This window comes from Hypomesus nipponensis, chromosome 14 (genome assembly GCF_054491055.1).
Source record: "Hypomesus nipponensis isolate SF chromosome 14, ASM5449105v1, whole genome shotgun sequence".
In the NCBI taxonomy this organism is placed as follows: domain Eukaryota; kingdom Metazoa; phylum Chordata; class Actinopteri; order Osmeriformes; family Osmeridae; genus Hypomesus; species Hypomesus nipponensis.
The window spans coordinates 7,076,532-7,088,736 of NC_140374.1; the positions used below are offsets into that span (position 1 = coordinate 7,076,532).

The 12,205-nt window shown below is 44.0% G+C and overlaps 1 protein-coding gene across 2 annotated transcripts in view; it reads right to left on the reverse strand.

Moving 5' to 3' along the window:
• The window catches only part of cry2 (cryptochrome circadian regulator 2), a 48,022-nt gene that overhangs the window by 18,222 nt on the left and 17,595 nt on the right, over positions 1-12,205 (reverse strand). For both annotated transcript variants that reach the window (XM_084673107.1, XM_084673108.1), the window contains 7 exons: positions 9,006-9,148; positions 5,715-5,899; positions 5,493-5,581; positions 5,152-5,292; positions 4,731-5,042; positions 4,416-4,567; positions 3,629-3,831 (listed from right to left, as the gene is read on the reverse strand). In XM_084673107.1, the coding sequence (XP_084529233.1) occupies positions 3,629-3,831; positions 4,416-4,567; positions 4,731-5,042; positions 5,152-5,292; positions 5,493-5,581; positions 5,715-5,899; positions 9,006-9,148 (1,225 nt within the window). The remainder of the gene's footprint in view (positions 1-3,628; positions 3,832-4,415; positions 4,568-4,730; positions 5,043-5,151; positions 5,293-5,492; positions 5,582-5,714; positions 5,900-9,005; positions 9,149-12,205) is intronic.

Sequence of the window (12,205 nt, forward strand, 5' to 3'; positions counted from 1 at the left end):
CTTGGTCTGCCTGTTTTGTGACACATGCCTAAAAGGTGCGCACTACGCAAAGGTAACAATGCGTAGTGCGCGTTACGCCTGCTTGTACCCGGTAGATGAACGAATCATTGATCCGAAGACTCGGTTGTCAGAAGAACGAAACATTGATCCGAAGACACGGTTGGGAGGTGAACGATTCATCTGACGGGTACAAGTCTTTGGATCGTTTTCCACGTGACTTGCATAGGCTCAGTACTGCTAACTAGAGGAAACAGAAATGATTCGTTCATTTTGCCCAAGCCCCAACTCCTCGCCCCTTAGCTTGAAGCAACCGCCCCGGTGGATGTAGGTGGTATTGCATTTTGTGTTTGACTTCCGACTCTTCCGGTGGTTTTTATTATATTGACTCCAGTCTACATTTACAAAACTATCTTGTCCAAGAATTTTTGTTCGATTCTCGAACCTGGCTCATACTATTAGCTTTTTCATAGAATAATTTTTCCTGATTTTTGCTAAATTTGAAACCAATCCGAAATAGGTAAACTAGCACCCCATCTATTTGCCTAGGTCAATAAAAGTTGCCTGCAAATGTGCTCGCGGATACTAACAGGGCACGAGCACAAAAGTTCACATTGGCCGATAGCCGATTTACATTGAGCTGAATGAGCCATAGACTTATATTGAATGAGCACAAGGAGAAATGGCTTGAGTTGCCTGCCCTGTTGTAGCAAGTTTAGCAAATGGTTGTCACACATACATGAAATATTGTTAATATAGTTTATTCCCATTATTTTAAAACAAATTTGATTTTTCGTACAAACGTTCATGATATGATGGCGACATGATATCCGAAGCAAAGATGAAGATTAATACTTTAACTGTTAACCACAATAGGAAATGATATACATTTATATAATATTAGTCTTGCCTTCAGAAGCTTTTGTTAAACACCCCATTATTCTTTTTTTGATCGCGTCATCAAGCCAGACTGTTTTTGTGGGACAATGAAGGTCCTTAGTGACTATGTTTCACCCCCACTTACATCTGATGGAAACGTCTTGTAGCCTGTATGGTTCAGTGAATATGCCCCGTTCAAAGGCAAATGTTCAATAAAGTATATTTTAGACACAGTTCTCAAGCTTTTATTTATTACATTATTACAAAGTCTTGTTAGATCACATTATATCCATTAATGGACGTTTGGTTTTGTAGGATGAACATATAAAACACAGGCCACATTTCTACACTGATGATAAATTGAAGGCATATGAATATAAAGTTGACAGTAGGCTATGGTAAGTCTGCATTATGGAAGATTTCGGTTACCAAAATAACTGTTAAGCTTTCTTTGCCTGTCGAGAAAAGTGACGGAGCTGTTCGTGTTAACAGTTTATTTAATCCGATACAATGCGTTGGAAATCATACTCATATCACGAAGAAAAAAAGCGACATATCTGATGAGTTCCATCTAGAATAGCCCTATATTTAGCCCTATAGCCTATTTAAAAAAAACAAGTGAAAGGAATACTATACAGTGACAGAATAAATTTCCGTTAAGTTTGTATCATGTGTCTGATTCTTATCGGACTTGTACCCCATTCTGCCACTGCAATGCCTTAGCTTACACACTGGCGACCATATGGATGTCGCAAAGTATGATGTGTACAGCTAGTTGCAAGCATGCACGAGGTCTCGGAGCTAGGAAAAAAAGAGCCACTTGGTGCGTTCGACTTGGTGCGTTCGACTTCATGCAGTGCCGGCGTCGCCTGCAGCCACCTGCAACCCGGCTGACTTGAAGCAGCCAATGGCATTCTCAGCTTCTACAGCCGGCTACAGCCGTCTGTCGGCGCCACCGGCGCTGCATGAACTCGAACACACCTACTGTTTAAAGCTAGACCGGAAGAGTCGGAAGTGTAAAGATGGCACGGTCCAGTTTCGCGCTCTAGCTTGCCTCACTGCGCCAATGAGCACTTTTCATAGAAATGAATGGGGACGCCATCTTGGAAGACAAAAGTAGCTTACTCTAGTTATAATAAGTGCGTTCGACATGAACTGCGGCTGATACTTTTAAAATTCAATTAAACTGTTTGGTCTGGATTTGAGCTTTGGCGAAACTGAAGGTGTCAGAATAATTACAAAACACGCGTCAAAGTTGTCGTGTGTGAGTCTGGCCAATCATGAAATAGCTGTGTCGTCACTACAACCCGTGCAGTTGCTCTTGAGAAAATGCGCTTGGCTACACAGCCGGCAGTTCTCGAATCGATCTCACGGTACTTGGATGGCGACGTCACAGTGACCTATCCTCTGCGTTTTCTCAAGTCGGACAAAAAGTCTAACCAGAATTCACTGTTTCAAGTCAGCCGCCTGCAATGCTGCATGAAGTCAGTCCATGTCGAACTCTATGATTTTGCCTCGGTCTTCGGGTACAGGTCTTTGGATCATTTTTCACGTGACCTGTATTGGCTCAGAAGAGGAAACAGAAAGGATTTGTTTTCCTTGTTCACTTTCGCGTGACTAGGTATAGTAAGATGTGAATGAAATTCATTCACAAGTAATAATTACAGGTTTTGTTATTTTGACTTTTTGTACTTTACTTACAGTTAAAGTGCAGTGTAATTGTTTGCCGCGATAATTAAATGCTAGTGTGGAATTACCATTTTGAGTCATACAAACTGTGATGATGCATTATTTTAATCCAAGAATTTATTTAAATAGTATCTTCTGGTCTACATGCAGGCTACATGAGAATATGATAAATGTTTGCAGTGGACATATTTAGGCCAGGAAATTGGCAAAAAAAAATGCTTTACCCCCCCCCCCCCCCCTTGAAATGAACAAATGATACGAAAAAAGATTTGTCCATTTTATTGAACAAGATTCAAAGAACCGAGTCAGTAAAATGATCCAAACTTCCCATCACTATGTACCATGTCAGTGAAAAAGGAAAGCTCAGAGTAGCTAAAAGGCTTGGTGACTGGCGCGGAGAAATGCGCATCTGATGTGAAGAGCTTTTGCTCAGTCGTAGCCGTTCTCGGTGCGTCCAGGCGCTTCGCAGCCAGTGTATCCCTGGCATTAGAATTGTGAGTTAAAATTCAACTTATGCGACACACCTGCCTTACCCTATCCAAATTGCGTAGATGTGCGATGGATTAGCCGCAGCGGTCCTGATTACTTTCTCTTCGAAGGAATAGACTTGACATAAAAATAAATAAAAATGATTACGCTGTTATCGTCTTTGCTTCAAAATGATACATTTTGGGCCATAGCACCCAGCCCTAATTCAGAGCATGCACTGTAGCCCAGAAGAGTACAGGTCGACCCCTCTCAAACTGTTTATGGGAGGGTGGGAGGATTCTGTCAACCTTGATAACAGAACAAAGCCAATCATCTAACATCCCGAAAATCTTGGTAACAGGCCAACCACCACCAGTAATCTAACATCCCAAACATTTTGTGTTTCTGAGAAAATTACCATACAATTTGTGTTCGACAAATACAAGGACCAGCCCACTGAAGAGGCTCCACCTGACAGAGACAGGTGTGTGTGTTAGGTAGAGTCCTCTTTAGTTGAAGAGTTGCTGGTTTGTGGGTGTGTCTTACTGAGTCTTCTGTGATTGGATAACTCCTGGTGTGTGTCTGTGGGTCTTACTGAGTCCTCTGTAGTGGGACAGCTGCTGGTAGACCTGCTTCATCCTCTCTATGTTGAGCCGGCTGCCCTCGGCATGGTTCACCATAGGCCTGGGGTAGTCCACCCCCACCACGCACCCCGCTGTCTTCTGCACAGACTCAGGGGCGTTCCAGGGTTCGTAAATGTAGCGGTTGGGGTAGTCCTTCAGTTTGGGGATGTAGCGCCTGGACCAGGGACAACACACACTTAATGGTCACAGGCAGGTGGGCAGTTGACAGACGGCGGGTGTTTTTTCTTTGTAGGGTGTGTGGTGTGGGGTAATTTCTCTTGGAAGCTTTCCTTTGTCCAAGGCGCACAGGGAAGTAGTATGTAATGTTCTGTGGAGTGTATATTAAGCAGTGTATAAAGTATAATGTAATATACATTATATTAAATATTTGTTTTTGGCTCCATTGTTGGATTGAAGGCTACTATGGACCCAGTCACTTGTGTTTTTATATCAGTCCTACTTTAACTGCTCCTTGTGACCTGCTCTCATCTGACAGCTTCAGAACAGCCTTTGTGATTCACTCAGTTAGCACTTGAGTACTCAGCCTCAATGAGGCCTCGGCCCCAGTTCCTCTCTCCCCGTAGATACTTCCTGACCTCTACCTACACTGCTTCTACCTGCTTCTATAGAGTCCGCTTTAGCACCTTGCCCCTCTGTACTGGGATTGTAGTTGAGATTATTATTGTTCACCATGTCTGGTGGCAGAGATGTGTTTACTTTGGCATTGTGCCTGGTAAATACGTGGTGTCTCATACGCACCGGATGAAGTCTCCACTGGGGTCAGTGCGCCGGCCGAAGCCGACGGGGCAGTAGCAGTGGAAGAACTGCTGGAAGAATGAGCTACAGGAGAGCCACATCCAGCTGCCTGCATTCACGCTCCAGTCTGCATCCAGCAGCAGCTCCTCAAACACCTGCACACAAACACACAATGAACAACCACACCATAGTCAACAACAGAGAACAGTCAATAACACCCCCCAACCCCCCATTGTTATAGACATTTTCCAGCTGATCCACAGGTATTCCCCCCTCCTCACCCAGATACCACCCCTCTTCTTCTCCCTTCCTCCTCACCCTCATGCCGCTCTCCCAGCTGATCCAGAGGTCTCCACGGGTCAGGAAGCAGGCCACGGCGTGCCGGGCCAGGTGGTGGATCCAGCCCTCCTGCCTCAGCTGGGCCATAATGGCATCAATCCAGGGGAAGCCCGTCCGGCCCTCCGCCCACTTGGCCAGCGCCTCGGGGTTGTGGTCCCAGGGGATTTGCACGCAGATGGGGTTACCCTCCATGCGGTCAAAGTTTGGGTTATTAGTGGCGGCTGTGTAGAAGAACTCTCTCCACAGCAGCTGACCATACAGGGAGAGAGGAGGACTGCACCGTTTCCTGAGCTGTAGGGTGGAGGGGAAGAAGACAGAAACAGGATAATATGGTCATTGTCCACCCTAATATGACCCATCATCACTTGCAGGCACTGCTCTTGTTATAGCTGCAGCTCACCTTCAGGTACAGCTCCCTCAGGTTGTAGTAGAAGACTCTGCAAGAGAGGCAGCCAAAGCGCAAGTAGGGGCTGAGGCCCGTGGGACTGGCAAACAGCGCACACCCACTTATCCGAGGACGCTCAAAATTTGCCACCCAGGCCTGTAACAGGAAGCACAACATGGTCAGCTCCTCATATAATGCTTGATCACCAGTTCTGGGACTGGTGGATGAAGTTATAAAATGTTGGCTGAAATGCTCAAAAGTTTTGTCTTCCATGACGTATGGTCGTCAGGAGATGCCAAGAACACGTCAAACCACAGAGTGTAAGACAGACATGTGAGGACATTGAGGGGTCAGACCTTTCTGTCTAAGTGTTTGTTGAGTCTGTCCAGGGCCTCCGACTCCCCCCCTCTCCACACAGCTGGGCTCAGGCCCTGAGTCTTGAACCCTGCGAGACACAACAGTCAGGTTAACAGGACACAAAGCACAAGAGTAAGACAGATATACACAGAGAGAGATAGAAAAATACAAATGAAGAAAGAAAAAGTAACTCCATCTCAGACAATGCTGGTCTCTCCTACCCAGTTCCTCCAGGGAGGGAACACTGTAGTGATCGTCGTGGTTCTCAGCGATCCTGGTCCTGCAGCTGTCCATCTGTTCTGGAGTGATGGAGGACAGCGGCCTCTTGGGCAGCTCCAGGCGGTTCACTATGGCCTGGAACCTCTTGAAGGTCAGGGGGGGGTTGTTGTTGTTCATCTCAATGATCCTGGTGATGAACACACATACAGAAAACCCTACAGTTCAGTTTTTACACTCACATACAGCAAGCCGTCAAGTTCAGTAATTACACAGAGCAAACCATGTCGTTCAGGAATTACACGTCTAATTACTGACACACTGCAAACTATCTACAGCAGAGAACCACAGGTGTAGTGAATTTAAGATGGCTTAATGGCATATGTGAGAAAACAAATATGAAACTGATCAAATCTACCGAGACAACCACCATTTAATGTCATATGCAATACAAATGTTGGGCATTATGTTCACTGATCTAATTACACATTTCATAATGTGAAATGTTGTAACTTCCCTCCTAAAAAGTCAGTTTCAGAATTCACACAATAACAACTGTCAAAAACCTGTCCAGATTATGGGGAGGTAACCCTTTCAGTCATAGAATCTATATCCTCTCCCTCTAACTCCCCATGCCTGCAGGGTTATGGCCTACACCCGTCTCTCATAGCCCATCAGCTTACACAACAGCCATCTATATCTGTAGCAACCAAACCCTTCCTATTGGACAATTTCCTGTGAAGGCGTGGCATGGGTCAGGAGGTTCCATGTGCTTGAACCAGCTTGGCGCCAAAGCACTCCCCGGCAAACGTTGCTTTGCTCTCATCCACACACTCCTACTCTCCGCCCCCATCTGCAACATGGGTATGGCTGCAGCCTTCAGCCTCCCGTCTCATGCCCAAGGTGTCCAACGGTAAATTCAGAGGGTCAAAAATACTAAATCTCAAATTATTTTACGGATGCAGTTAAAGGTAAGCCCTGGTTCTGTCCCTGATGTTATCGTTTATTTGATGAAACCTGCGATGACCTTCATTTAAAACTGCATCAGCGATTTATGTTGACATTTGTTAGCAAATATTAGCTAACGTTACCTAAAGCAATTTATGGTTGCAGACTTTGATGGTTTCTTTTTGTGATTTTCCTTAAGATATATGTGTCTTTAAAAAAAATAACACACCGCAGGTGACAAAATGCACGGTGTGCTGTACCGACCATAATTGTCCCACAACCGTTGTGGTTGTGCCTAACCTTAACCTCGACCTCTGCTACGACTCCTGGCCTTAAACTAATTCTAACCTCAACCGTCGTTGTGACGCATAAACTCAACCGGGCCTCCCAGGCTGCAGCCATAGAATGGATTTTTTGTTTGTAGTCTAACTAAAAAAAACACGTATACCAAAGTAGGAAGGAAAAATAGCGGACCAGGTGAGCTTTTATTTTGAAAAGTACAAGCATGAGACGGGAGGGCATGAGATGGGAGGGCATGAGGCGGGAGGTTGCAGGCTGCAGCCATGTACTCTTGCCATCTGCACATGGCCTGTGGTGTGACCAGCAGTAGCGCTCAGCCATCTCTAGGGGGCAGCAGCGACTATGGGACTGGGTATGGAGGGGAGGGACTGGGCTGAGAGGTGCTGGCTGCCAGTGACAGGCAATAGTATGAACCTGCAGAGCCGGAGACCCGGAGAGCTGCAGTTTCAGGACCGCAGTTTCAGGACCGCAGTTTCAGGACCGCAGTTTCAGGACCGCAGTTTCAGGATCACAGTTCTAGGACCCTCGTTAGTACGTGTCACTAGATCACAACAAGATAGGCTATTTGAATGGTTTGGGAGAGGAAAGAAACAAGGAAAACTGGGGGATTTGATCATTCAGATATGGATATATTTTATATATATATATATATACAAAATAATAAACAATAACAATCGCATTATCACATCCACCCACCCCTCCACCAAATACACCTGCAACGCTCTATCCAACTCTTCATCTTTTTCTCCACCCCATCAACAACTCTTGAGAGCAACATTTTGAAGGATTTTATAGACTTTCGCGACCACTAAAAGACCAAAAAGAGTGCGACCAAAGCTGAATTCCCCACAAACAGTACTTTCTGTCTTGAACTTGGTTGTTAGTTGTGTTTGGCAATCAGTGTAGCTCATAGGTAAAAGTAGCTAATGTGAATCACGTGTGGTTATGTATAAAACCACTCCGGTGTTGTGAAATGATTTTGACAGCTAAATTGAAATTAGCTAGCTAACGTTAACTTTATTGTCCAATTCAAGACACCAGAAGTGTTTTATAAGGTAACCACACATGATTAGAATTAGCCAGCCACTTACACTGTCCTCCATCTTGTTATGAAACAAGCTAGCCTAAATCACTTCCTCGAGCCAAAACTGACATTCACTACTGCAGGATAATTTGATTATCTTGTTCCGGTCCATGGTTATGTCAGATAAAACGAGGGTCCTAGAACTGCGGTCCAAGAACTGCGGTCCTGAAACTGCGGTCCTGAAACTGCAGCTCTCCGGCTCTGCAGGTACATGCTACTCGTGACAGGAGGACTCATGCATGTGAAATCAAATGAAGTGGCAGTTCCACGTCAGCTGTTTAGAACGCAGCTCTTCTCAAAATATGGGGGCTTTAACAAACATCAAATACATGTTGATAATTACAATTATCAACATGTAACACTTTCATTTTAGTCTTGAACACTGACGTTATTCACCAGACCGAAACGTCAAGATTCCAAACACACTGACTGTTGTGAGAATGACCAAACACATTTCCACCAGAATGCCCAGCCTTTTCTAGGCTGGGGGTTTGGTTGGTCGTCTTGGGTGGGAATTCCAACATAAATATTTTTTGTGCACCAGATTGGGAATATGGTGAGTGAGCGATCTAACTGTCATTAGGATAATAAACACAGCCCGGGCAGCATCCTTGTGAATATGAATCTCTCCTTGTACACGCCATCATGACAGCTACCAAACGTCCATTTACATCTCTGCTTGCTCTGCTTTTCATATGAATGGGACTGGAAACTCATTCTGAAAGCCTCAAGACTACCAGAAAGTTCTGTACACAAAGAAGTTGTATATGACTCCTATAGGCCACATTTGCACTCTTGTCGTCAATGTAAACATTGTCTAAAATAAAAAGCTTTTATTCATTTTTACCAAAGAACTAGCACACATACTGGTAAGTAAGCTTCAAATGTTTCCCACTAAACAATAAACACAGCATCTTTACAATCCTGAATGGACATGGGTGTTCTCTGGGACCACCGGACTGACCTATCCAGGTTGTAGAGGGTATGAGAGTTCCTGACCATGGTCTCCACTCCAAACTCGTGTGCCATCTTGATGATGGCCCCATCTCGTTCCTTCCCATATGGCTCAGAGTCATACTCAAAGGTCAGGCGGGTCACGTTCCACTCCTTGAGAGAACAGAACAAGAGTGGGCGTGTGAGAGAAAAACAGGGAGAGAGAAAGCCAGAGAGAAAGGGGGGGGTAGTAATAAAAACAACTTATTGAATTGAATTTATCATTCACTACTATACATTCACAGTGTCTTTGCCATATTTCTGAATCTCTGTAACTGTTTGGGAAGTGAACTGGAACTGAGTATACAACACATGGAAGGTGAGGGGGTTCATAGTTGTCTGTCCATCAGAGTGTGTGCCCATGCTGTAGTTACTGCCCTTCAGTAAAGCATTATACTGAACCTGGAGTAGCTTGGTGGCTCTTAACCTAGTCACCACAGCGATAGACGATAGAGGTAGCCTTCTCCTCAAGTATACTCCATCATTTCAAGTTAAGAATAATACACTTTTTTTTTTTTACCTGGGCCCTCAGAGTGGGCACTTCGTCTAAATTGAAGTCCAAGCCGCATTGGAATACAAGTCGCACTTCCAACGCAACCGTTACAAATGCGCAGCCATCGATGAGCGAAATTATACTCAGGATCGATTGCTTGCAAACGCATGCAAGTGGTAACGGACAGCTTGGATACCTATCTAACTAGACAACATTCCCAATCAGGGTGAACACTAAAATTATCTAAACTATAGACCATAGCATTACACAAACAAAACAATAAAACTCCAAACAATGCTTATTTAACAAAGGTAATGCCCTTAACTTAGTAGCTTTTCAGTTTGCCGCAGGGCATTCTGGATACCAAGAGCAGCACGCGTATATGCAATCTTACCAGAGAATGGCTGTGTCTATTACCGCGCACTTTACGAAGTACACTGCAATACAGTGCACTGCAAAACAGTGCACTTACATATTCAGTGCACTCCGTCGCTGATAAGTGCTGTCTCAAATAGAACACTTGCGTTAAACACTTGGCGGAAGTGACGGACGCAAATCTGCTCGTGGCACCTGCGAAACCTGCCTAAATGACACGCTTCTCCACCCCAAGTGGAAAAAGCTGCCGAAAGGGCTCCTCCTCTTCCGCTACAACGATGGACACTTCTCGCCCTAAACGGGCGCCATCTTGGCTACGTAGCGGAAAAGGAGGAGCCCTTTCGGCAGCTTTTTCCACTTGAGTGGAGAAGCGCGTTCATTTTGGCAGGTTTTGCGGGTGTCGCGAGCAGATTTGCGTTCGTCACTTGTGAAGTGTTTAACGTAAGTGTTCCATTTGAGACAGCACTTAACAGCGACGGAGTGCACTGAATATGTAAGTGCACTGTTTTGCAGTGCACTGTATTGCAGTGTACTTCGTAAAGTGCGCGGTAGTAGACACAGCCTGTTTTTTTGGACCGTTTGCAGTGCGCCATCCGGGTACTTTCAGTGCACTGAATTCTGCTGGTTTTGTGAGTGATGCGCCCTAAGCACTGAAAGTCAGTGCTCGAAGTGCACAAGTGTGTAGTATACACAGCTGCAGTCTAATATGGGGAGAACTCCAACTCTCGAGAAACTTCCAGGTTCTGAACTGGTTGCAGTTCCACTCTAGTTCCATATGAGGGCGCTAACGGTCGAGTGACATTCTGGTTCTGCGGATGCCATCAAGCGGGATCTCTGGTCGTAGTCAGTCCTTCACTAACCAATCAGCATTCGTTAGCAGAATGCTAGCGTGTTATGGGCAACAACAACTTACCCTGTAAAAAATCGAAAGGACATAAGTACTCGTTCATTCATTTTTTGACCTGTAATACATGTTGAACATGCAAAAACTACAATCAAATCTGAGATTTCGCAACGACAATCAGGCAAAAGAGACACATTTAGCCGTTTAGCTCCATAGACTCCCATTCATTTTGCACTCGACCGCGATCACTCCCAGTGGAACTCTGGTGGAACTGCAACAAAATTTGGTACAATGGGGCTTAATAGGGAGTGGGCAGGCTTTCCTTAAACAGGCTTTGCTCTGACTACATTCTACATAATCTGTTTGAAACGCCCCCCAGCGTGGTGAACTGTGGGAAGGCGAGCGATGGCAAGCGATTCGCGTCGCTGCAGTGTGAACGCAGGGTTACAGCATTGTGTAACACACTTCGGTTGTGGATAGTATCTCCAGAAATAAAGCCAAGTCACTCATTTAGTGGCGGAATCCATTGCTATGTCTACAAAATTATTTTAGTATAAGTTTATTTAGCTTGCAATTGCAAATCATGAGGATAGCCTATTGTAGCAGACTTTTCTATGTGACAACGGACAACGGTCAATTGGGAGTTGCCGTAGGCTTGATGCTAAAACCATTACGTGAACTCAGTGAGGGTTGTTCGAATGGCCATGTCAAGAAGAGCAGCGGTAAAATACAAGTTTTGAAAAGAGACCGCGTCCGTGTCTCATTGTCCACACAATCATATCTAAAAACTAACTTACAAAAAGTTTGGTTACACTACCAAAGTTGTAATGTTAGTAATGTAAAAAATAAATAAGGTACTTTAATCTACTACACACTACAGTACAGCAAATGTATACCAGTACACTGAAGGCTGAATTAATGAAGGGACTTCGAAAGTAATTTAAATCTCCCAAAATTTCAACAAATGTTTATTTTTAAAGTAAGCTTTAAGTGCATTGTTACAAAGATTATTTTTATCATGCATTTTTAAATGCAAAATAATTTGTTTAAAAACAAAGTCCCAGTTGTACACTTTAGAAATTACATATACGTTTCACTTAAAGTATATATTTTTTATAATATATTTACTAAAAGTGTACTGTAGCCAAATTTTTTAAAGGTGTGTTCAAAGTATTAACGTTACAATTGGTTAAAGCATGATGGTACTATACTTTTTATATATTCACAGATATTTAAAATGTACTATTGAAAATGTGAATATGCTTGAAGTACTCTTAAGTATACTTTTTTTTCACCTGGGTTTCTTTGGGGCGGTGGTGCGTTATAGTTACTGTTACAATAATAATGTATTATTCGCAACATATATATTCACAGATATTTAAAATGTACTATTGAAAATGTGAATATGCTTGAAGTACTCTAAAGTATACTTTTTTTCACCTGGGTTTCTTTGGGGCGG